The sequence below is a fragment of the Haliotis rubra genome, unplaced genomic scaffold (genome assembly GCF_003918875.1).
Source record: "Haliotis rubra isolate DU_JTF1 unplaced genomic scaffold, ASM391887v1 Scf32, whole genome shotgun sequence".
Classification (NCBI taxonomy): Eukaryota; Metazoa; Mollusca; class Gastropoda; order Lepetellida; family Haliotidae; genus Haliotis; species Haliotis rubra.
This window is the reverse complement of record NW_025766991.1, coordinates 2,342,871-2,367,593: the sequence shown is the minus strand read 5'-3', so window position 1 is coordinate 2,367,593 and position 24,723 is coordinate 2,342,871. Positions and strand designations below refer to the sequence as shown.

The window sequence follows — 24,723 nt, the reverse complement described above, 5'->3', positions numbered from 1 at the left end:
AATATTGTTTTTCACCAACTGAAAAACATTAAAAATTATCAAACCCTAAAGTTTAACATGTTTATTTAGCATTCTGAATCATATTTCAGTTTGGGGTAGAAATAGTTTAAAAAAACTATGATAAAAATGGCACAGTTCATACAAGCAGCAAGCAAAGGAAACCGACTGCCTCCTAGAATTTGATAGGTTCTGCCTGCTAGATCAATGGCAAGAATGACCTTTGAAACACATTCACTTATCTTTAAAGATATACATAAATAATGAAAAACACTTATGACCTACATGTTGATATTTACGTGAATCAATCAATAATTATGCCTTTCAAGCAGGAACTTGTCAGCAAAGACAGGTACTATATATTTAGTTGCAGTTATTATTACACTCAAAGAAGTAGATAATGTAGTTTATCAAAAGTGGATGAAGAAAGACTCAAGGATGCATACGAAAAAGAAGACAGAGTGTTTATGTTTGTTTGTTTGTCTGTTGTTTTAATGCTGCACTCCGCAATAAAGAATCAATATGAAGTGGTCTGTAAATAATCACATCTTGACCAGACAATCCAGTGACTATCATCATGGGGAGTGAAGGGGTGACTGATAAAGTGAGCGAGAGAGTTGAGTTTTACGCCGCACTCAGCAATATTCCAGCTATATGGTGGTGGTCTGTAAATAATCGAGTCTGGACCAGACAATCCAGTGATCAACAGCACGAGCATCGATCTGCGCAATTGGGAACCGATGACATGTGTCATTCAAGTCAGCGAGCCTGACCATCCAATCCCGTTAGTCGCCTCCTACGACAAGCATAGTCGCCTTTTGTGGCAAGCATGGGTTGCTGAAGACCTATTCTTCCCCGGATCTTCACGGGTTAGAATCAATAGGAAGTGGTCTGTAAATAATCACATCTGGACCAGACAATTCAGTGACTATCATCATGGGGAGTGAAGGGGTGACTGATAAAGGGAGTGAGTCAAGGACATTGATCTACGCAGTGGGTACGATGACATGCACCACCCAAATCACCCGATCACATTAGTCATTTCTCATGACTCATGAGCTGTTTAAGATGTACTGTCAACTTAATGGATGTTTACTGTTTTCAAGAATGGAAGTTATTTGGTATTTATCACTACAGCGTTAAAAATTAATGATTCATGAAGTCTCGTGATGAGATTTTATTGCAGTAAACATAAATGAGGAGCTGGGAACAAACACTGTTACACAAACACATTAGCTTGTTTTGTCAATTACGTTAATTACAACTGCTGGAGGAAAATACTGTGCTTTATTTCTACAAACATTTTCCTGTATCTGAACCCAGTTGCACACAACAAGTTTAGAGCTAAGATGATCAAACTCCCATACTTCAGCATAGACTAACAGTAGGACTGTTGCTAAGAAGGAGCCTGACTCTTAAACGCTAAGAGGTGAAGTGAAATTGGGTTTAACGTCGTGCTTGAGAATATTTCGCTCATATGACGACTAAGCATTAAGAGACAGAAGGTGTAACAATCATTACTTTGGTCAAATCATGAGCAAAGATATGACTCCTCTTGGCAAATAAGATTTAAAGCAGGGGAGTAGTGTAAATTTGAACTATAATCATTGTATCCTGGCAAACCTAAGAAATGCAACTCTGCAGGGAAAATCATGTTAGACAAGTGAAACACCTGTCCCCAGTAGAAGAAGGTTAAGTCAGTGAGATGATGATGAAGATAGAAGTAACTAAACTGAACATCATCCAAGCTGAATAGCATCACTGAAATGCTTAGTCGGTGGTTTCAAATCTGTTAACATAATCATTATGAAAATACAATGCGAAAACCATTTGCAAAAAGGGCCAATATCCTGATGACACCAATGATTTAACAGAGACGATTTCATGGCTATTAGCCACTCAGGCAAAGGTTTTACAAAAGAGAGCCATTAACAGTCCATCTCCGAATGAATCTGTAAATATCGTATATCGCCCCATTCTGTCATGAGTTTACCATCCCTCCTAGCACTGTGAGAGGACTATATTGCCAGTTCCTTCTGAAGCAACCACAACTTCTTTGCAATGACACCAACAGCGCTGTGTTTATTCTCCTGGAATAAGCACCAAACAGTGAACATTTCCAACAGATGTCCAAGACACAAAGACTGGCAGGAATGTCTTCCACCCCACCCCAGAGGGTATTAAACTGCCACACAACATCACAAACAATGACTTATTTCAAAGTCTGCACTGTGTGTTTCACACTAAAATACCTAAATACCACAAATTTCAGTTTTGTCTCCCTCCTTCAGTTTTCATCCTCCTGCACTTCCATTCCAAAGTTAATGGCGCGGAACCATCTTTGAGGCAGCGCCAAGGGTAGAAGAAGGCAACAGTGAGGTTCACTTCCTTTGCTGACATTTACGTTGACGTGTGCATATAACCCAACTGCTTATGTCAGCCTTTGTTCACAGTGGCTCCATGTGCGTGTATTCAGGTAAGTGACAGTAACACCTGGCCTAAAGCCCTCGTCTGCCACTAATTGATTACATTATAAGCTTCAGTTACTCTTCCACTGTCTGGCTTCTGTTTCAAACAGTCAATCTACACACCTGTGGGTAAAACGTCTACCTAAATTACATTTTACCTGAGTTATGTACATTGTGTACTTAAAGGTTTTATACGTTTTCATAAATAATTTCTAATCGCTGTCTGTAATCTGTCTTAAGCTATGCAAGTGTGCGGCAGAAATTCCCTGATTTATCCAAGATGACAGTACTGTGAATCTGATCCCTACTTCCTCATGCCATACATAATGTTCAGCCACATATTTCTAAAACAGGCAAAGTTTAAACTGTTAGCAGATCCATTCCATTCACAAAAGAGCTTGTTTTGTTGTATTTTCTAATACTGCTACCACTCTTCTGAGTGTGTTTAGTTTTACGTTTTAGCAATATTCTAGCAATATCACAGCGTGGACACCAGAAATGGGCTTCAAACATTGTACCCATGTGGAGAATTGAACCTGGGTCTTTGACGTGACAAGCGAACACTTTAACCACTAGGCTACCCACCGCCCCCTAAACAACCCTGGGGTCCAATCCACAAAGCGTTCATAGTTCTACGTCATTCGTAAGCCTATGACAAACCATACAGTTACGATAGCTCTTAACGTTTTGTGATCGAGATCCAGGGTCCCGTTTCTCAAAGCTCTCGTAGGCCTAAGATCTCCTAACTTTTCTCGTAGCATTGGTACCTGCTATACTGTAACATAGGAGGTACAAATGCTACGAGAAAAGTTACGAGATCTTAGGCCTACGAGAGCTTTGTGAAACGGGGCCCAGAGCTTTAAAAACAATCCATAATAACTCACTAAAATGAAAACATTGCATCTGATGAAGTAACAGCCACACCCTCCTGTAGCTCACCTTCATTTATAGTTCAGGTATTTGAAACATTATTGGTCAACCTTGGAATCACATTTTTGTCACTCATTAGCCCAAAATACAACCACCCTGTGCAATGGTGAACATAAACTTGGCATAGATCAACATTTAAAGTTGTGGCTGTAATTGTGTAAATACGTCTAAGGAGACTGCTTTAAGTGATCAACTATCTAACCGCGGGTAAAATCTCATGTTTAAAACACTCAGGAGTATTCCACCTATACGGCAGCAGTCTGTTAATAATTGAGTCTGGCCCAGACAATCTAGTGATCAACAGGGATATGATGACAAGTGTCAACCAAGTCACCAAGCCTGACCACCCAATCCCATTAGTCGCCTTAGGACAAGCAAGGGTTGCTGAAGACCACTTCTCACTCGGATATTAACCGGTGTCTCAATCAAGAAGTTGTGATAGAGTTGGGTGTAACGACACATGTTATTTATGACTGGTCTGCTATCTTTATTGTCATGTCATTGGAAGAGATGGAAATATGTTCATATTCACTGCTACATTAACATTATTTAATTGAATGCTTTGCTGGAATATTTAACAAAATGGCATGACATGTTAACTATAAAATCAGGTGTTTTTTAAAACTTTTTTTAAGTAATATGTAAGTCATGCACATAGGTAAGCTATTATATCTTTATGGTTGACTGAGTTGGTAAGTTCGGTTGAATGACGTACACTACAGTTACTAGTATGTCACAGTATGCAACCAAGTATCCCTGAGAGAAAAGTCTACAATATGGCTGACAGTCACATAGGCAACAGTCTTTTGACACCTTGACATTCGACTGTTTCATTGTGCCAGGATGAACATGTCAGTGACAATGTTGCCAAATTTGAACAACTTATCATGATCTGCTGATTAATTACATGATACATAAAGTACACATTGGAAAACCACTTTGCGTTTCTTTTTTTTTTGCAGAGCATAACTTATTCTCTTCATTCATTTCTTAAAAAATATCTTCAAGGATTCAAAAGAAAACATCTAGTGAATAATTTACTTTTTTTGTTTTGTTTGAGTGTTTGTTCTTAAACAGCGCAGTCACCAGTTTATGGTGCATGTGTATAAATATTCTCATTTCAACCAGACAAACCAGTATGCTCTATAGATGAGACTGATTAAAACATCATTTCAACTGTGTCCTTAAACTTGTTCAGTCTTATCTTCATGCTGACATTTAGTTTCCTGAAATATATATATATCAAGATAACGGATTCTCAATCTTGTTCTTTAATGTAGAGATTGTTTGTTAAGATATAAGTATTTATATAAATGGGGAAATAACAAAGGCAGAAGTTAACAGTATAATCTCAAAATAATACAATTTAATTCAGGCAACCATATTCAAATGCATGATCAAAGGGGAACAACTCTTTCTATATCAAAGAACTGCAAGTGAGGGGTGTCCAGAGAGGTAGAAGAGGCTGGTAGACACTGTCAGGGGCTGTAGACAAGGGTAGAAGAGGCCGATAGACACAGTCAGGGGTTGTAGATAAGGCCGATAGACACAGTCAGGGGCTGTAGACAAGGGTAGAAGAGGCTGATTGACGGTCAGGGGCTGTAGACAAGGGTAGAAACGGCTGATAGACACAGTCAGGGGCTGTAGACAAGGGTAGAAATGGCTGATAGACACAGTCAGGGGCTGTAGACAAGGGTATAAGAAGATGATAGACACAGTCAGGGGCTGTAGACAAGGGTAGAAGAGGCCAATAGACACAGTCAGGGGCTGTAGACAAGGGTAGAAGAGGCTGGTAGACACTGTCAGGGGCTGTAGACAAGGGTAGAAGAGGCTGATAGACAGTCAGGGGCTGTAGACAAGGGTAGAAGAGGCCAATAGACACAGTCAGGGGCTGTAGACAAGGGGAGAAGAGGCTGGTAGACACAGTCAGGGGCTGTAGACATTGGTAGAAGAGGCTGATAGACAGCCAGGGGCTGTAGACAACGGTAGAAGAGGCCAATAGACACAGTCAGTGGCTGTAGACAAGGGGAGAAGAGGCTGGTAGACACAGTCAGGGGCTGTAGACATTGGTAGAAGAGGCTGATAGACAGTCAGGGGCTGTAGACAAGGGTAGAAGAGGCTGGTAGACACAGTCAGGGGCTGTAGACAAGGGTAGAAACGGATGATAGACACAGTCAGGGGTAGAAGAGGATGACTGACTGGTCAGGGGCTGTAGAGAAGACACAGACTGTAACACAGGCATCTAGCCATCTAAAACAATGATTTCTTATTTAAAATAACATGGTCACAAAGATTTTTTACTTTTAATTATTTTGTGAAAAACTTACTGTCCCTTCATTTATTATCTCAATTAAATCTCAATTTATCTTTGGAAAGATCCTAGAATATTAACACTGTTATTTATTTTCTTTATTCCAAGGTATAAAGAGCATGCCAAGATAATATTCTAAGGAACTAAGAATAAGCACTCTGCTTGAACAGGATGGAAGTATATTTTCATACAGATAGATGGGCACAGGTAGTTGAAGCTTACATAAAATCATTGCCTGAACATTGTATCTGTGAACTAAAAGGCCAACAGAAAGTGGCCTATCACCAGCATATTTCCCATTTCTCCCTCAACTGAGACTGACTGACTGACTGAGTTTGGTTTTACGCCGCTTTTAGCAATATTCCAGCAATATCACGGCAGGGGACACCAGAAACGGTCCACTGAGAACTTATAAGAAGAAGACCATAGTTTCCCAAGCCTCACAGTTGGTCATTGACTCTACCTATGCAGATAAGTCCAATGGTAGAACAGCACAATTAACCTAACTATTTATTAGCCATGTTTAAGGGACTAAAACCAACCAAACTCTCCCTTTCTGCTTGTTGTTTAATGCTGCTACATGACAGTGGCTTTGTAAAACAAACCAATCTGGACCAGACAAACCAGTGATTGATATTGCAAGCAGTGATCCATGGCGTCTGGGTTCATGACACACTGCTAAGTCATCCAAGAAGTCAAGCCTTACAACTGGCTCTGAATGCTGGGTCCTGTGAGTGAGTGAGTGAGTGAGTGAGTGAGTTTAGTTTTACGCCACACTCGGGAATATTCCAGCCATATGGCAACGGTCTGTATATAATCAAGTCTGGACCAGACAATCCAGTGATCAACAGCATGAGCATCGATCTATGCAACTTGGAACAGATGACATGTGTCAACCAAGTCAGTGAGTCTGACCACCCGATCCTGTTACTCGCCTCTTACGACAAGCATGGGTTACTGAAGATTCATTCTAACCCGGACCTACACATAGATGTGAAGAACATGTGCATTTACTGACAAGTAGGTGCCATGCATACCTGCGATGATCGTGCTATTTGTACACAGGTCTCATACATTACATACCACTGACAGTACTTCCCAGAACTATTCCAAGGCATAGAACTTCTCAGTCTTGAAACACTCTTGACAAAATCACTCATTAACATTTCTTGGGGTTTCCAGCAACCAATGACCAAATATAACTTACAAGTCACTGGCCGCTGTGATGATGTGTTTGCTGCCATCTAGGCGGAGAGAGTTGATGGCGCCGCGATGGAGAGCCAGGACACTGATGCAGTAGAAGTCTCTCCGATTCCAGACACGCACAGTGCCGTCATGGGAACCAGACAATCTGCAAATGTAGTGTTAAACAGTGTCAGTTGGGTTAGCGTTGGGAATTGAAGGTACAAATGTATATCACTTAAATACATACATGTTAGATGAAGGCTAAAAATATTATCATTTTGTGGAGGAACATGAGGGAAAAATAAAAAATACATTTCAAGAGAATCAAGTGTTTCACATGGAGAGTACAGAATCAGAGACTGTACTGAGGGCTAAGTTTGTTTGTCTATTTTTTGTTTAATACAGCACTCAGCAATGGCCCAGTCATATTAGTGTGCGATCTGTAAATGATTGTGTCTGGACCAGACAATCCAGTGATTTCCATCATGAGCATAGATACATGCAATTGGGATACGATGGCATGAATCAACCATGTCACCAAGACTGACCACCGATCCCAGTAGCGGCTTTCTGTGAGAAGCATGGGTTGCTGAAGATCTATACTAACCTGGATCTTCATGTGTAACTGAGGGCTAAGAGGGTGAGTGAGTGAATGTTGTTTAACACTGTGTTTCAGCATTACTCCATACAGCCTTATTACAGAGGTCTGTGACAGGACTAGCCAAAGCAAGCCACTGAATTAAGCACTGGTATAGGTCCATGTAAACAATTTAAGAAGACCTGCATTCAGTCAAATAACAGCCAGCCCATGCCCATCATTTGGGTTTCTGACAATCATGATATACTGGGGACAAATATTGACACAAACTCCCCACCTCTATATATATTAAATTTGTCTCACATGTAATCGTGGTTGAACTGTAGACAGGACACACATCCCTTGTGGCCGGGGAGAGATGCACGGTGTGTAAACAGTCGCATGTCCCACACCTGTTGTCAGGAAAATAGCATCATACAGAAATAATACAATTTTTTAAAGGCATTTAGAAGTGATACACACAAAGGGGAGAATTTTATGGATGTGAACTTCCGTGAAACAGGTTGTCAGGAAAATATTATCATACAGAAGCAATCAAATCTTTGAATTAGAACTGATACACATAAAGGGGAATGTTATTGATGCGAACTTCTGTGATACAGAAGTTACGTTCCACACAGGTTGTCAGGAAAATAGCATCATACAGAAGCAATAAAATCTTTGAATTAGAACTGATACACATAAAGGGGAATGTTATGGACGTCAACCTCTGTAATAGAGAAGTTACATCTCACACAGGTTGTCAGGAAAGTAGTATCAGACAGAAGTAATGTCCCAGACCTGTTGCCAGGAAATATTTTCAAGCAGAAGTAGTAATCCAAAGCTATTGTCACGAACATAGTCCTGGCATCATACACAAGTTATGTCATCCACCTGTTGTCAGGATAATAGTATCAAACAGATGTAGTGCCTCACACCTAATGTGATGAACATAGTATTGTACACAAGTAACGCCATCTATCTGCTATCTGTATATACAGAAGTTATGTCAAACACCTGTTATCTGGAAAATAGTATCATAGAAATGTATGCTGTGTTGGAAACCTTGGATCATTACTAGAATCTGCAGAATCCTGGCACAACTAAGGGACACAACTGTAATGCAAATAATTTATATCATCTGACACTCACCATGATAACCATGTCCCACGAGCCAGTGACTAGAATATCATCATCAAATTGGAGACAGCGGACACCTCCCTATAACCATGACAACAACCATGAATGATCTTCATGATAAACATATCGGCTTTCTTAACTGTGTCCAAATACCCAGTCGAGCTGATTCACAGAAAATACTATTTTCTGTGTATATGATTTATGTAAGGACTTCTTGTAGATTTGACTACTTTTTTTAAAAAGTAATAGTTGATGCTTTCTATTGTATTGTACAATTTATCTCAGACCTTCCTATGTTTAGGCTTAGACATGTATTCGGGGAAAAAATGAAAATTATTTTCAAACACAAAAATGTTATATCATTAAATTGCAATGTATGCTGTGCTAGTAATATTAGCCCTTCTTGTTGCTTAATATATTTTAACACATTTATTTGCACAATTTTCAGCAGCATAAATAACACTATTTTCAGATTTGTTCCCTCAACTTATATTATTTTTAGTGTTGTAGGAATGCTTTCAATATTTTTTCTAAACTCTCACCTTAGGCCCATAGAACTTGTGCAAACTGCGCCCACTACGGATGTCCCAGACACGGATACTTCGATCAAGACCACCGGTCACTAGGCGGCGGTTGTCAAACTGGAGGCAGAGGATGCCACTCATATGACCCTGCAATACAAGGTGTTAACATCAGTGCTCAAGTTAAAAATGCATTTGTCTTAATATGTAAGTGAGTGAGTGAGTATGGTTTTACGCCGCTTTTAGCAATATTCCAGCAATATCATTGTGGGGACACCAGAAAAGGGCTTCACACATTGTACCCATGTGGGGAATCGAACCCGGGCCTTCAGCATGATGAGAGCAAATGCTTTAACCACTAGGCTACCCCACCGCCTCCTTAAAATGTAAGGAATTACTTAGTAGTTGGTAATAATGGAAGATATACTAGAACTTTTATTTCAGTTTTGAAATATACAGCAAGCATCAAACTACAAGTCCACTTGAAAGGTTCTTGACTCAATATGCAAAATTGCTTGAAGCACTATGTATTTTAAAATACTCCAGTCAATGAATCAGTGTGCACAGTTTTTCATTCTCAGCTCCATGTGAAGTATACAAACCAAGGTACTTGTGAGGTGCTAGAAGGTTAGCAGTCACATTACTATGTCATTCTACCTATTGTGCATTCACTGCTGGATGAACAGAGGCATATTATGAATGAAGAAGACACAGCATGAGTTAAAAATCACATTTCATTCTGATATTAGGACTACTTTCCTCGGCTATGAGTTAGATTTTGTAATTAGTGTCAATCAGTCAATTAGTTATCATTTTCAGCCTGAAACATAATATAGTTTCAGTTCCAGAGTTATAAAATGATGTAGCACAATGTCCGTTACTTCTCACCTGCAGTTTTCGAACCTTCTTGACGCTAGTGACAGTACCGGCAAACTTTCGAGCACGAGTGTTAGTGACTGGTTCAGTGTTTGGAGACGATGCGTGCCACTCTAGACTCACAGCAGGCACCACCTTGCCCTGAAATACATCAATGTTATCATCTACAGCATCTTCATCATTGACAGACATCTTGATCCGTGAAGATATGGGTTTAGAATGGGCCTTAAGTGAGTGAGTGAGTTAAGTTTTACTCTGCTTTTAGCAATATTCCAGCAATATTACAATGGGGGACACCAGAAATGGGCTTCACAGTTTGTTCCAATGTGGTGAATCAAACCCGGTGTAGCAGGCCATTTCTTCCCCGGTCTAAACTTTCCCCGGTGAGAATCTGGCCTAGGCCAAACTTTCCCCGGGGAGGTTTTGTCCTAGGATATTCTTACCCCGGGGAAAATTTGGGCTAGGCTAAAGTTTTCCCGGGGAAGGTTTGGCCAGGGGAAAGTTTGGCCTGTTACACCTGGTTTTCTGCGTGACGAGAAAACGCTTTAACCACTAGGCTACCACAAACTCCTGCTTGTCACATGAGGTGACTAGTCATGATGGATGATCCGACTTGCTAACTTGGTGGAAGTGAGTCATCGTATCCCATGAATATAGATTGAAGCTCATGATGTCTATCCCTGGATTGTCAGGTGAAGACTTGATTAATTAAAGACAGCTTTGATATCACTGCAGCATTACTGCATGCAGCAACAAATGATTGAACAGCCATTCCAGACTGAAATATTTCCCATATTCAAAAGAGACATAGTCACCTTCATCTAGGCTAATCAGGCTTCAACAACAGTTGTTGTATTATGGTGATATATCCAGAACTATGTTCAACTGTTGAATGTGTGTCATCTTTATCGTGAACTGAATTTCAGCCATTGAACCATTAACATATGCAGTCCATGAATAGCTTGATAAACTTTTACATCTCTAATGGCTAATAAAACAAGAAGACAAAGTCATCAATATCCCCTGCAACGGCAAAATACTCTTTATGAATATGTCTACTAGTTATGATTATGTCAAATGTTTTGGAGTGTATATAGCAAAGTGGAAGGAGAGTATTGAAAGGTTTTAAGATCTGCTCCAGAAAGGTGCACTACCACCAAATTCAGTTGAAGCCTAACTTGTTGCCATGGAAATGTAACAAGATGACATCCTCATAGTCACAGCCTAAGTTATGTTTCCCCAGAAACCACAAAAAATAAATTTGTATCTGGGTCTAACCATCAAATGGCACATCTATGGATCATGCTTGATATGTGTACCAAGTTTGATGAAGCTAGCATGTATAGTTTGGAAGAACTGCTCCCAACAAGATGACATCCTCATAGTCACAGCCTAAGTCACATTTCCATGGAAACAACACAAAATAAAATTCATATCTGGGTCTAAACCCCAAATGGCACATCTATGGATCATGATTGACATATGTACCAAGTTTGATGAAGCTAGCATGTATAGTTTAGGAGATCTGCTATGGACAAGATGACATCCTCATAGCCACAGCCTAAGTCACGTTTCCATGGAAACCACGAAAAAATAAAATTCATATCTGGGTCTAACCCCCAAAAGGCACATCTAGGGATCATGGTTGATATGTGTACCAAGTTTGATGAAGCTAGCATGTATGGTTTAGGAAATCTGCTCCGGACAAAGTGTGACGGATGCACTGATGGACGGAACTCGTTTCTATATTCCCCGCAACTTCGTTATTGCAGGGGATAATAAAAAGAGGTTCAGCGGATAGGTCCAGGAAGGAAATAATCTTCTGAGATGTACCCAGTGATGCCTATACTTTAGAAATATACAGTGTACCGGCAAAACCCCTAATGTTTAAGCGAATGTTTAATTGTATAATAAACAAGTTGTCTATTTTGCATATGAGATATCAACATTATCCACAACTTCCTTCAGGATGCTATAGAAGTTTACATTTGACAGCATACAGAGACAAAGCAAGTATATAACAGACAGCCTTGTCTGTACCTTTCCTCCCAGTACAGCTAACAATTCTGCCATTGTGGTTCTTACAACAAAGGGGAACAACTCGCTACTAATGAACATCTCTCTATTGAGTTGTTCCCCTTTGTTCTCTCTATACGTCGCACTAAAACTATAAAACCAACCAACCAACATGTCTCTATCAGTAAAATGTATAAAATGTCCAAAAATGAATACATGCTTTATATGTTACAAGCAACATGAGTAACTAGATACAACTAGATTTGTACTATAGACATTAAGGCCAACACGACTAAAATAAAACCTATTTATCATACTCACTACTCAAAAACAGCATTGTTTAGTTTTTTATGTCAAGTTGCTGGTACATTTTTTAATATCCAGCAATTATATCTAGCTAAAGGAATGTAACACCATGAAATAAAGCATGCTTTATTCTCTTCGGTTCTTAGCAATTTATCATGATGGTGTAGTTACCAGTAAATCAACGCTGGACTGAAGCGCTGGTCGTACATCCAGAGAGGCCCCCTCCTCATCTTCATCATCGTCGCCCTCCTTCTTCCTCCGTACCACTGCACTGGTTTGCTTGTCTTGACTGTAGGGAGGAGGTGTCAAGTTAAAGTATCTCTGCTCTGAATTGTCTCTCCTGATCTCTCATGGAGGTATGTACATATGAGTGTCCAAATACAACTATCTAAGACAAATATGCCCTGAATTCTTATGGTTCCAATCAAGACTGAATGTGAGTGAAATGGATTAATACTGATTTGAACACTCTTTCAGTTTTGTCTCACTACACTGACTTAGAATTGGAGGTTATATTATATCAAATCAGAATTCCTTAGTTTAACAAGCAGTTCCTGCAGATTGAATCATCTGGCAGCTGTGATTGGATGATTTTGTGCAAAATTATTGTGGGTTTTTAAAATGTCCATCCATCCAGTAATTAAAACTGTCCATATTTTTAAATACTTAGAGCTGTCTTTTTTAACATGATGACTTACATTGAATGTGACCACAGAATATTTTAAAGTGTGTAACATTTTGTGCAGAACTGGGTTTGATCTGTTTATCTTCCTGTACATAGAAAAGGAGCTGGTTCAGGTTGTCATTTGTCTGTTTTTATTGTTGCTTTAAGGGCAGACTATGCACAAATGTACATTTAACTGTTGAGGGCTTAGTTAATTCAAAAAAAGATATGACGTTACAATAGAAGTGAATGGGAAAATATTTCGTTTAGCGTACCCTGGTTGGTGAAAAGAAAGGGTGAAATGGATCAGCAGTGAATGTATTTGAAGTCAGCAATATTACAGCGAGAGTGAGATGGTATGTAAGTAGCTGACTGACTGACTGACTGACTGAGTTTGGCAATATTCCAGCAACATCATGGCGGGGGACACCAGAAATGGGCTTCACACATTGTACCCATGTGGGGATTCAAACCCGGGTCTTCGGCGTGATGAGCCAACGCTTTAACCACTAGGCTACCCCACCGCCCCTGTAAGTAGCTGAAATAGGAACAGACAAACATCTGACAAGTGCAATAGGGGGAGAATTACCCCAACCTGTATTGGTGCTTTGAAACACTTTCAATCAATGTAATGATATAAGACACTGCTGAAAACTTACTCTTCGTCTTCTTCTTGTATGGAGTCTTTCACATCTTTGTCAGTGTCCTTCACCTTCCTTGTGCGGGAAGACTTGCGATATCGGGGCTGGTATGAATACTTGACTGGAAAAGAGGAACACTACAATGTAATTTTGTCAACCATAATGTCATCGTTAAGCAATTTTATACTACATATGAACACTTGAAAACATCATTACACATTCTTGCAAATTCAGAAGAGAGTTTTGGGGCAGTGGGGTAGCCTAGTGGTTAAAGCGTTCGCTCTTCACGCCTAAGATCCAGGTTTGATTCCCCACATGGGTACAATGTGTGAAGCCTATTTCTGGTGGCCCAACCGTGATATTGTTGGAATATTGCTAAAGGCGGCATCAAAAGAGAGTGTGAGTGAGCTGAAATATAAGTATCCTGGCATGTAAGCTTATTAGGGGAGATCTTGAAGTGACAGTTTTATCATCGTGGTGAAATCCATGAGAATGCATATGGGGCTGAGAATCAAAATTGGGCAAACCCATGTGTGTAGGACTCTGGTAGGTGTAAGGGATGCAACTCTGTATAAGTCAGAATCATCAGTGTTTGTGTGAGTGAGCAAGTGTTGAAAGATTCCATGATTCCAACAAGTGACTACACCGTATAAACTCTAGATACGGGCCCCAGTGAAATACCTAAGGGACACCTCAGTTACCATGGCAACCTAGAAAACCCACTGAATCTCACTGTGTTGTGTATGTACCTTGCGGTTCTGGTTCGGTTTGAAGGGCATATTCAGCCATAAAGGGAGATAAATCTTCATCAAAGGAACCGTCAGAACTGTCCTCTTCCTCCTCTGATAAAAGATACCTCAGAGTCGTCTGCCCTTGGTGGGATCGTATTGGTTCTCCCACACCCAGCTTGACTTTGGCTTTAAAATACAACAGGTTAGTGACAATATAGAATACATACTGGTGACAAACATACTACTTACTTTGAGATTTAGTAGGTGGAATACACCATGTATTGCTCCAAATACGTGCATCAGCCTTCCAGAAATTGATTTTCAACAATAATCACTCACTCACTCATGAGGCATGTGAACACACACTTACGGAGACGCAGACTCTTCTTGAAACCTTTCTTTTCTTCCTCTGAAAGAAACAACAAAACAATAAGTACTGAATTTCATCTTAACAACTGTAATCTGACGTTTGATAAAACAATATCTCCTGACATCAACCAAATCAAAGACAAAATATGTATGATTATTTAATACAAACAGGAACTAATATTGACCAGCACCTTTATTGGTGAATGAGATAAAGGTTATTCCTAAAATAATGCATTTGAAAAATCCAATCTTTCAAGCAGAAGATGTTTCTTAAAATTGACATACATCCAATTTTGCTTACTATAAATTTGACTCTAGCCACAAGTCTCTGTGTGTGTGAGTTTGGTTTTACGCCGCTTTTAGCAATATTCCAGCAATATCACTGAGGGGAACACCAGAAATGGGCTTCACACATTGTATCCATGTGGGTAATCGAACCCATGTTCTCGGCATGATGAGCGAACGCTTTAACCACTAGGCTACCCCACCACCCCAACAAGTCTGTTGTCAGAAGACTCAGATGTATTGGCACATACCCTTTATGTATGACAGCCTACTAATGTAATTTAGTCTCAAATCTGTTGAAGTAGGGACAAGCAAACAATACTCTAAAAGTTCTCAAATTCTACCATTGGGCAGCAGACAATGCTCAATTCTGATTGGTTAATCATAGGTCTTTGCTTTGAGTTGCAAATTTTATTCAATGCACTCAAATCAACTAACATTACAATATGTTCAAATCACAACCTCTGACCTGCAACCAACTTACCTTTCTGCCGATCTCCATCTTCATCACCAGCTGCAGGAAGACAGAACCATGGATACATAAACCTGGCTGATATAACTATTCATCTCACTTCAAGACAAACACTGAATATTAATAATATGATTATGGCCATATTACATTATTGTATTGCTTTTAATGTTATGCTAACACACTAGACTGGGATGGTGAAAATTAAAAAGAAATCATGTGACTCAGTATTTCATAATTTGGCAAGAAATTGATTCATAATGTGTTCATGTCATATCAACAATGTTTAAAAGCACTGCCTGCCCTTTATCCTGTGGTAAGTAACATTTCTGTTGGGATAGGTGAAATTTATTCCACCTGCTCAACTGTCAATAGAAAAAATCCTCATTGCAACACTGACTCTGACAATCTTAAATTCACTGTGGTGAGGTGAGGTGAAATTGGGTTTAACGTCGTACTTGAAAATATTTTGCTCATATGACGACGTGCATGCGTGTTGTATGTGCAGCTGCTTGTACTAGCCCAGACTGAAGCTGGTTTATGAGTGCTAGCCCACTGAGATACCATGCCACAGTTAAGCATGAATACCCCACTCAGACACATTATACTGACTCCGAGCCGACCAGTCCTTGTTGTACCCATTAATGCCGAGCGCCAGTCAGGACCAACAAGTACCATATTTTAACGTCTTTTGGTATGACGCGATCGGGGATTGAACCCGCGACCTTCTCCTCTCCAAAAGAAACGCTCCTAACCACTACACCACAGAGGCAATCTAAATTCACTGTGACTCACATACATGAGAGTAAAGGCTACCTTTGAGATTATAGAACTTTAAATGCTACGGGCAAAAAGTTATGTTAATCTGTTAAAAATCATAACTTGTTTGTCATTTGCTCCAGCATGTAGTCAGAAATACAGGTCATCATCTTTAAAACATGGATGTCGATGTATGTGTGACCAGTTCACCTGGATTGTCAGGAGTTAAACATTTCAGACACTCTTTATATAACTCGAATTGACTAAACCACGGAGCTAGCCACCAGTGCCACAAAGTGATCATAGCGCCACGTTGGCATCAATCTATGTGAAAGTAAGGGAGTTACGATCACCTTAGTGCCACGTTGGCATCAGTCTATGTGAAAGTAAGGGAGTTACGATCACCTTAGTGCCACGTTGGCATCAGTCTATGTGAAAGTAAGGGAGTTACGATCACCTTAGTGCTACGTTGGCATCAGTCTATGTGAAAGTAAGGGAGTTACGATCACCTAAGTGCCAATGCTGGCATCAGTCTATGTGAAAGTAAGGGAGTTACGATCACCTTAGTGCTACGTTGGCATCGATCTATGTGAAAGTAAGGGAGTTACGATCACCTTAGTGCTACGTTGGCATCAATCTATGTGAAAGTAAGGGAGTTACGATCACCTTAGTGCTACGTTGGCATCAATCTATGTGAAAGTAAGGAGTTACGATCACCTGGGCGCACCATTCTATGTGCCACCTTAGTGCTACGCTGGCATCAGTCTATGTGAAAGTAAGGGTTACGATCACCTTAGTGCTACGTTGGCATCAATCTATGTGAAAGTAAGGGAGTTACGATCACCTTAGTGCTACGTTGGCATCAATCTATGGTAAAGTAAGGGAGTTACGATCACCCTAGTGCTACGATCACTTTGTGGGATGTGGTTCTTGGTCGTAGACATGATGTACTTACTCAGCCGTATCTCCTGAGGAACAGCCAGGCCCTGCTTCATAGTGTGTACCAGTTGTGTTAACTCGATGTAAGCCAGCTTCCAGTCTACGACCCGAGACAGACTGTTAGCCTCCAGCACCAGCCCTGTGATGTTGTCCACACCTTCCTGCTCACCTACACAACACAGCAAGATGTACTACAGGGTCGGAATGATTGAGGAAATGACAGACACAGGGTTTTCCAAATCATAAAACCCATGTGTCCATGACCTTTTCCTTGTTTAATGTCGTACTTAAGAATATGATGATGTGCATGCGTGTGTATGTGTGGCTGCTTGTACTAGCCCAGACTTAAGCTGGTTTTATAGTGCTAGCCCACTGAGATACCATGCCGCAGTGAAGCATGAATACCCCACTCAGACACATTATACTGACTCTGAGCTGACCAGTCCTTGTTGTACCCATTAATGCCGAGCTCCAGGCAGGGACCAACAAGTACCATATTTTAACGTCTTTTGGTATGATGCGGTCGGGGATCGAACCCAAGACCTTCCGCTCTCCGGGGAGGACGCTCTAACCACTACACCACCAAGGTGGTCTCATCCTTCTTGGAACTTTTGCCAACAAAGATACCTTCAAGAATCACAGTATAAACTACAATCAATGTAAACAAAGCTGCAAGAATGGTGAGACGACATAAAGCAATAATTCCTCACTAACTCACAACAAAAAGCTGTCACCATAGAGTAAAGCAACCATTATAACTTAATGCCTTGAGTGAGTACTTTGATGCATCTACCATGGAGTTACGATCCAGAGGACCTATATAACAACCCTACCACCTTGGATAGTCCTTAAATAAAGAGAGCACAGAGCTCCACCAGGACAGTAACAACCAACCCTACCACCTTGTGATAGTCCTTAAATAACAAGAGCACAGAGCCCCATCCAGGAAGTGTTCATAGAGCTATATCCAGGGTACGATTTCATTTTTCTACTTCCTACACCAGGTGCAACCAAATGAATTAATCAACAACAGATATTTCCTTATAGCAGAGCGAGATGGATATTCAGCAAACTGTTAGTATCTCCAGAAAAGCTCACATTACTTGATCTCTGAAAGGATGTTTTGATTGATTGTTCCTTTTTAACTGACATTTTCAATCATAAATTACATTTCTTCAATGGAAAATATCAACTTGTCCATTACAACTGATCCATTATACAGTGACATTTGGATTTTCATTAAATGTCACAAGACCGTTTATAGTTTGTGGTCAAAGTAATTTCATAATGAGCATGAATACAGACTTATTTACATTTTGCGGTTCTGTTTATGGATTCATCTGACACACACAATAGCAAATACTGGAAATATCCTGAACATCATTGAAAACGCACCAGTCTAAAATTGTCCATATTTTCAAGATTGATTTCAGCATGACAATGATCAATGAATATAACTAACATGAAGTCGAAGGGCGTGTCCAGTTGAAAAAATGCTTTAGCAACAAATTCCTGTCCACAGTATGACTCTTAATTCCAAAATGCATTAACATGCAGCCACGCCATGAAAAAAACGCGAATTTCATTCTGAAATGATACTGACTGTGACATTAAAAGCAGGTGTATGAGAACCAAATTCTCATTGCTTCACTAACGATTGTGAAACGAGGACAGAGATGCTGAGGTTAACACCTCACGAAAGAGAATGTGCACTAGGCATGATTCAAGTTGGCACCAGCAGCAGGAATATTGCTCGACAACTTGGACTTGGCCACTCCACCATCATTAGGCTTCATAGACGACATCATTAGACAGGCAGCACCCGTGACCTTCAATGACCTTGGCAACAACGTGTTACGACGCTTCATCAGGATCGCCATATTGACCTTGTCCATATCAGTGATTGAACACTGCTGACTGCCAGGACTGCTGCACTAGTTCAAGGTTGACGTGGGGGTCATCAGCGCTGACTCCATGCCACGCCGTCTACACGCTACAGGGCTCCATGCTTGACGTCCTTACGTTGGACCAATTCTGACTGACAGACATCGTAATGAGCGTATACAATAGGCTAGCAGGCATTTTCAGTAAAGGTTACAACAATGGCATGGTGTGGTAGTCACTGACGAGTCACGTCTTCATCTACGTAATGCTGATGGACGATTACGTGTTTGGCGTAGACGTGGTGAACGTTATGCTGATGAGTGTGTGGTTCAGACAGACCTTTGGGTGGTGGGAGTGTCATGGTCTGGGTTGGAATAAATTACAATCACAGGACTGCCTTCATGTCTGTCAAGGGAGAGTTAATGCCCTTCATTAACGTGGAAGATTCTTTTCAACAAGACAACGCATACACAACAAGACTTTCCATGCAGTATCTGGCCTAGCAACACATCCAGGTTATTCATTGGCCAGCACAGTCGCCAGATGGAGCATTTGTGGGACGAAATTGGTTAAAGTCTTTCGCGGCGACAACAGATGCGAAACATCCAGGAACTTGAGGCTGCACTACTGCAGAAGTGGAATGCCATCCTCAAGAACTCTATTCGGACGCTTATTGACTGAATGAGGAGACGTTGAACTGCATGTGTCAATGCAAATGGCGGTCACACTCGATATTGACTTTTCAATTTGACCCCATGTGTGTTTGATCCTTTCTGACTGTGGAACATTTCAATGAATGAGCGTCTTTTCTGTGTTGTTGTTTTTGTCAGTCGTCCATCTGTTATTATCCACTCAAAAAATATCAATTCCTTACACATGCTTTTAATAATCTGAACTTTTAAGTGGTGCATTTTCAATAATGTTCAGTATATATACTAATACAACTGCTGCCATGCACATGTGGTGGACAAAGTTACCTGCAAAGTGCAACCTGACAATAAAACTTCCCTGCACTAGTAATAATTTACCTGCACTGGTGCAACCTGGATATAATAAATCAATCCTGTATATCTCTACAGTTCAATATAACATCAACGACTGTCATAGTTCTATGGATACTTGTGGATCAAAGCCTAAAGGTCTTTTATGATTGATAGAACTGAAACAAACCGTGTTTCCTTCCTCAGCTATGTCCCAAACTATGCCATGCATACCTTCTCCTGGCAGTGGCTATGGATAATTCCTTCTACTCGACTGGTGATCATGGGATTATACAAATCTGCTAAGTCTCTGATATAAGTATATGTGTTGGGATATACACCAGCTTTGTATAGATTGTGATGTAATCATATTTAGGCTGACAAAACTGGGTTTCGAGAAAATCATAGTGTGCGCCCAGAAATCTTGGGTAAAACTGAGTATTCTTTTACTGAATATATCAGTTGGAAAAGACCAAACTGACTTTCACAGTATTGTAATTACAACCTTAATCTTATCGAATCAAAAGAATGATGAGTACTTTTGCATTGCACCAATAATAAAATATGTGTATTATGCCACACATGTGTGAGTGGGTATAGTTTTACGCCGCTTTTAACAATATTCCAGCAATATCATGGCAGGGGAAGATTAGAAATATATATGCCACCTGGCTTTATAAGTCACATGTACATGCAATGTATCCATATTTTGAACAACCCTTACACCCAAACAAGTGACTGACTGAGTTTGGTTTTACGCCGCTTTTAGCAATATTCCAGCAACATCACGGCAGGGGACACCAGATATGGGCTTCACACATTGTACCCATGTGGGGATTCGAACCCGGCCTTTGGCATGACGAGTCAACGCTTTAACCATTAGGCAACCCCACCGCCCCTCCCCAAACAAGTGAATCTGATTCATGTCACCATATCTGATCACAGTTAAATAATTCTGAAAGATTCCATGCAGACTTTGATCACAACATTGATTGCATGCCACAGTCTGTTTTGAAAAAATATATACAAATTTTGAAATGATATGCCATATACACAGGTATATAATTCATGCCATACATAACTATGGGCAAAGGAAGGCTGAACTCACAGAACAATTAATAAATGAAACTACGCAGACAGGAAGAGACTGTACAACTTAAATCTTTGAATTTGGAATAGAATCAAACATCATTGTGGTAATGATCATTGCTTGAACCCAAATCGATTTTTGGTTCTACCTTGAACTGATAAAATCAATATCTATTGATGAAGAGAGTTAACATGTAACAATGCAGACTTCAATGACCAGGAAAGATCAATAGCTGAGTTCATCAATTAGACATGATTATAAATCAATATTTCTTTATCATCAACACGCAGCTGATTGATTAATCAATATAAAACTCCTTTAAAGGAAGGGATGTTTAGCCTGGTGTTGATAAACACATAAAAACATCAAAAGAACCCAAGCATGAGGGTGAGAGGTTGTGTTAGCACTGTGTTGCAAGGAAACACTGAGACAGCAAGGGGAATTATGAGGCTCCTAGATTGTATTAAAGCTGACCTGCCAGAGAATTTTGAACCAGCAAGGAGTTATAAGCAGGTACTTTATCAAGAGATGAACACAGGGATGATACTTGTTGATTTGAAAATGTTTTACATCCAGGAGAACAGGTCAGTCTCATGCCTTTATCATATAATAATATTGCAAGAATTGATGACTTAATTTTAAGATTTCTCCTATATTCAATTGTCACTGTAGTGTAACGTTGTTGTATGACATCAATCATCATAGCACGGTCTGACAGCATTCAAATGTTACTGCAGAGTAACCTCATATGACATCACAGCACTGTATAACATCATCATTCAATTGTCACTGCAGAGTAACCTCATATGACATCACAGCACTGTATAACATCATCATTCAATTGTCACTGCAGAGTAACCTTGTAAGACATCACAGCACTGTATGACATCATCATACAATTGTCACTGCAGAGTAACCTCATATGACATCACAGCACTGTATAACATCATCATTCAACTGTCACTGCAGAGTAACCTTGTAAGACATCACAGCACAGTATGACATCATTCAATTGTCACTGCAGAGTAACCTTGTAAGACATCATAGCACTGTATGACATCATCATTCAATTGTCACTGCAGAGTAACCTCATAAGACATCACAGCACTGTATAACATCATCATTCAATTGTCACTGCAGAGTAACCTTGTAAGACATCACAGCACTGTATGACATCATCATACAATTGTCACTGCAGAGTAACCTCATATGACATCACAGCACTGTATGACATCATCATTCAACTGTCACTGCAGAGTAACCTTGTAAGACATCACAGCACAGTATGACATCATTCAATTGTCACTGCAGAGTAACCTTGTAAGACATCATAGCACAGTATGACATCATCATTCAATAGTCACTGCAGAGTAACTTTGTAAGACATCATAGCACAGTATGACATCATCATTCAATTGTCACTGCAGAGTGACCTTGTAAGACGTCATAGCACTGTATGACATCATCATTCAATTGTCACTGCAGAGTAACCTTGTAAGACATCATAGCACTGTATGACATCATCATTCAATTGTCACTGCAGAGTAACCTTGTATGACATCATAGCACTGTATGACATCATCATTCAATTGTCACTGAGTAACCTTGTATGACATCATAGCACTGTATGACATCATCATTCAACATCCTTGCATGACATCATAGCACTGTATGACATCATCATTCAATTGTCACTGCAGAGTAACCTTGTAAGACATCATAGCACTGTATGACACATCATCATTCAATTGTCACTGCAGAGTAACCTTGTAAGACATCATAGCACTGTATGACATCATCATTCAACTGTCACTGAGAGTAACCATGCATGACATAATATATATTATAATCTTTTGCAAAACTATTATCAAGAAGAGGATGCGTCATTATGTCTCTACAGTAAATTGTGAATATGGTGCAGTATTTCAGAAGTGCTCCTAGCACAAGCTTCACGGATGACAATTTGTCATTTTGACAGGTAGATTGATACATTCAGGTTAAAAAGTGTTTCCAAGAAAACATTAACTGCTACCACAAAACAGCAAAGACATTCATAAACAAAACACACAGTCAACTCACCCATCTCCAGACACTTGAACATCCAGAGTTCGTCAGTGGCACACAAGAACCGCCATCTGCGACACACCTGAAGGGAACCGGGAATGTCTTAATTCACAACCCAATGATCGGCACCAATCAACAACAATCATTTGTTGATCTGGACACACACAAATCAAAACATTTTCAGCGTGAATGGAACTCTCTGCATGAACATGGATTCAAGGAATTTTTAATTTGTATCATATACAACAGTCTACAAGGCACATTGTTTGTACCTAGAATTGTTGGGGGATATGAAGGAGGGTTATCCTATGCATGGATGCTCCCACATTTTCTTCTGGCAAAACTCAACCCAGTACTGATGTTTGACAGTTAAACTTGGCATTTCTTTCAAAAACATAATACTCTTACTTTTAGAGGCACCAATCTTGTAATACATCTTGTCAACAGAAAATGACACCTTGTGCTGGAGTTATTCATCCACATTAGCATTATTATTTTTTCTTTGAGGGGCATTTAAAAGTTGGAGCAGTAAGAAAGGATAACAACATATGAATAAACAACATCTTTATTACAGTGAGAGTGACGTTTTAGTGTAGGTTCTAGCACCATTATCGAGCAAGTGATCAACAGAATAAGTATTGAGAGGCATATAAGTGTGAGGAATTGTTTGTACAAAAATTGGGGATTAGGACTGCAACCCATGGGGAAGCCAGTTAGCAACACTTTGCTTGAGAGATAAAAAGCCTGCAGTATAAACAATGATTTTAGCCTAAGGATCCTTGTAATGCTAAAAAGGCTGAAAAATGTAAAAGATATGTAATTCAGTGGAATCTGTAGAACATGACTCAATAAATGGTTGTCATATTTTCCATAGTCTTAGTTTCGCAAGGCCATACTGCAACATCAAGGGCTATAACTCCTGCTATACTCTTGCTCATCCGGACCAATGTCTAAAGCAGACAAAACTTTCAGTCCACTTGTCCAATTTAGACAGATTATTAAACAGTTAAATGATTGCAATTATTTCTAATTTGTGTATACCTGAGAGGCAACATCTATCTCCCGAGCAGACAGACAGGAGAAGATGTACAACAATGTGCGATCCATCAACCGGTTGATGTCAGTCTCATCTCGAATCCTGGAATGAAAAATCAATTCATAAAACAATCGGCAGTATGGCCTGTTACACAAAAAAAAGTTTCACCTGGATATGTTGTCAACAAATCAATCAATATCAAAGTCGTTGCATAAAGCTGCTTACCAAATGTTGTGATCAGCAATATTTCCCAAGTACAATTTATATACTTAGGCCAGACCAATTTTATTTTTTGTTTATGGATTTTTGTCCTCAGAAAACCTAAAGGCAGGAGGGGAAAAAATACAAAATAAAAATCACAAGTCAAAGTAATATTTCTTATAAATACTAAAAGTATTATTTATTTTAAGATGGCTATATATCGAAAATCAGATTTAAGAATCTTGGACAAATTTAGGTGTCATCATTGATAGATACAAGCATGT

General features: G+C 39.8%; 1 protein-coding gene across 1 annotated transcript in view; it reads right to left on the bottom strand.

Annotated features, from left to right (window-relative positions):
• Positions 1–24,723, bottom strand: part of LOC124283744 — a 116,145-nt gene that overhangs the window by 83,356 nt on the left and 8,066 nt on the right. Inside the window, exons 6-18 of the mRNA XM_046719768.1 lie at positions 24,244–24,390; positions 23,218–23,284; positions 17,201–17,353; positions 15,502–15,531; positions 14,734–14,772; positions 14,382–14,549; positions 13,651–13,753; positions 12,499–12,616; positions 10,018–10,146; positions 9,151–9,279; positions 8,621–8,689; positions 7,793–7,881; positions 6,914–7,057 (exon numbers count right to left, since the gene is read on the bottom strand). Of these exons, the coding sequence (XP_046575724.1) occupies positions 6,914–7,057; positions 7,793–7,881; positions 8,621–8,689; positions 9,151–9,279; positions 10,018–10,146; positions 12,499–12,616; positions 13,651–13,753; positions 14,382–14,549; positions 14,734–14,772; positions 15,502–15,531; positions 17,201–17,353; positions 23,218–23,284; positions 24,244–24,390 (1,385 nt within the window). The remainder of the gene's footprint in view (positions 1–6,913; positions 7,058–7,792; positions 7,882–8,620; positions 8,690–9,150; positions 9,280–10,017; positions 10,147–12,498; positions 12,617–13,650; positions 13,754–14,381; positions 14,550–14,733; positions 14,773–15,501; positions 15,532–17,200; positions 17,354–23,217; positions 23,285–24,243; positions 24,391–24,723) is intronic.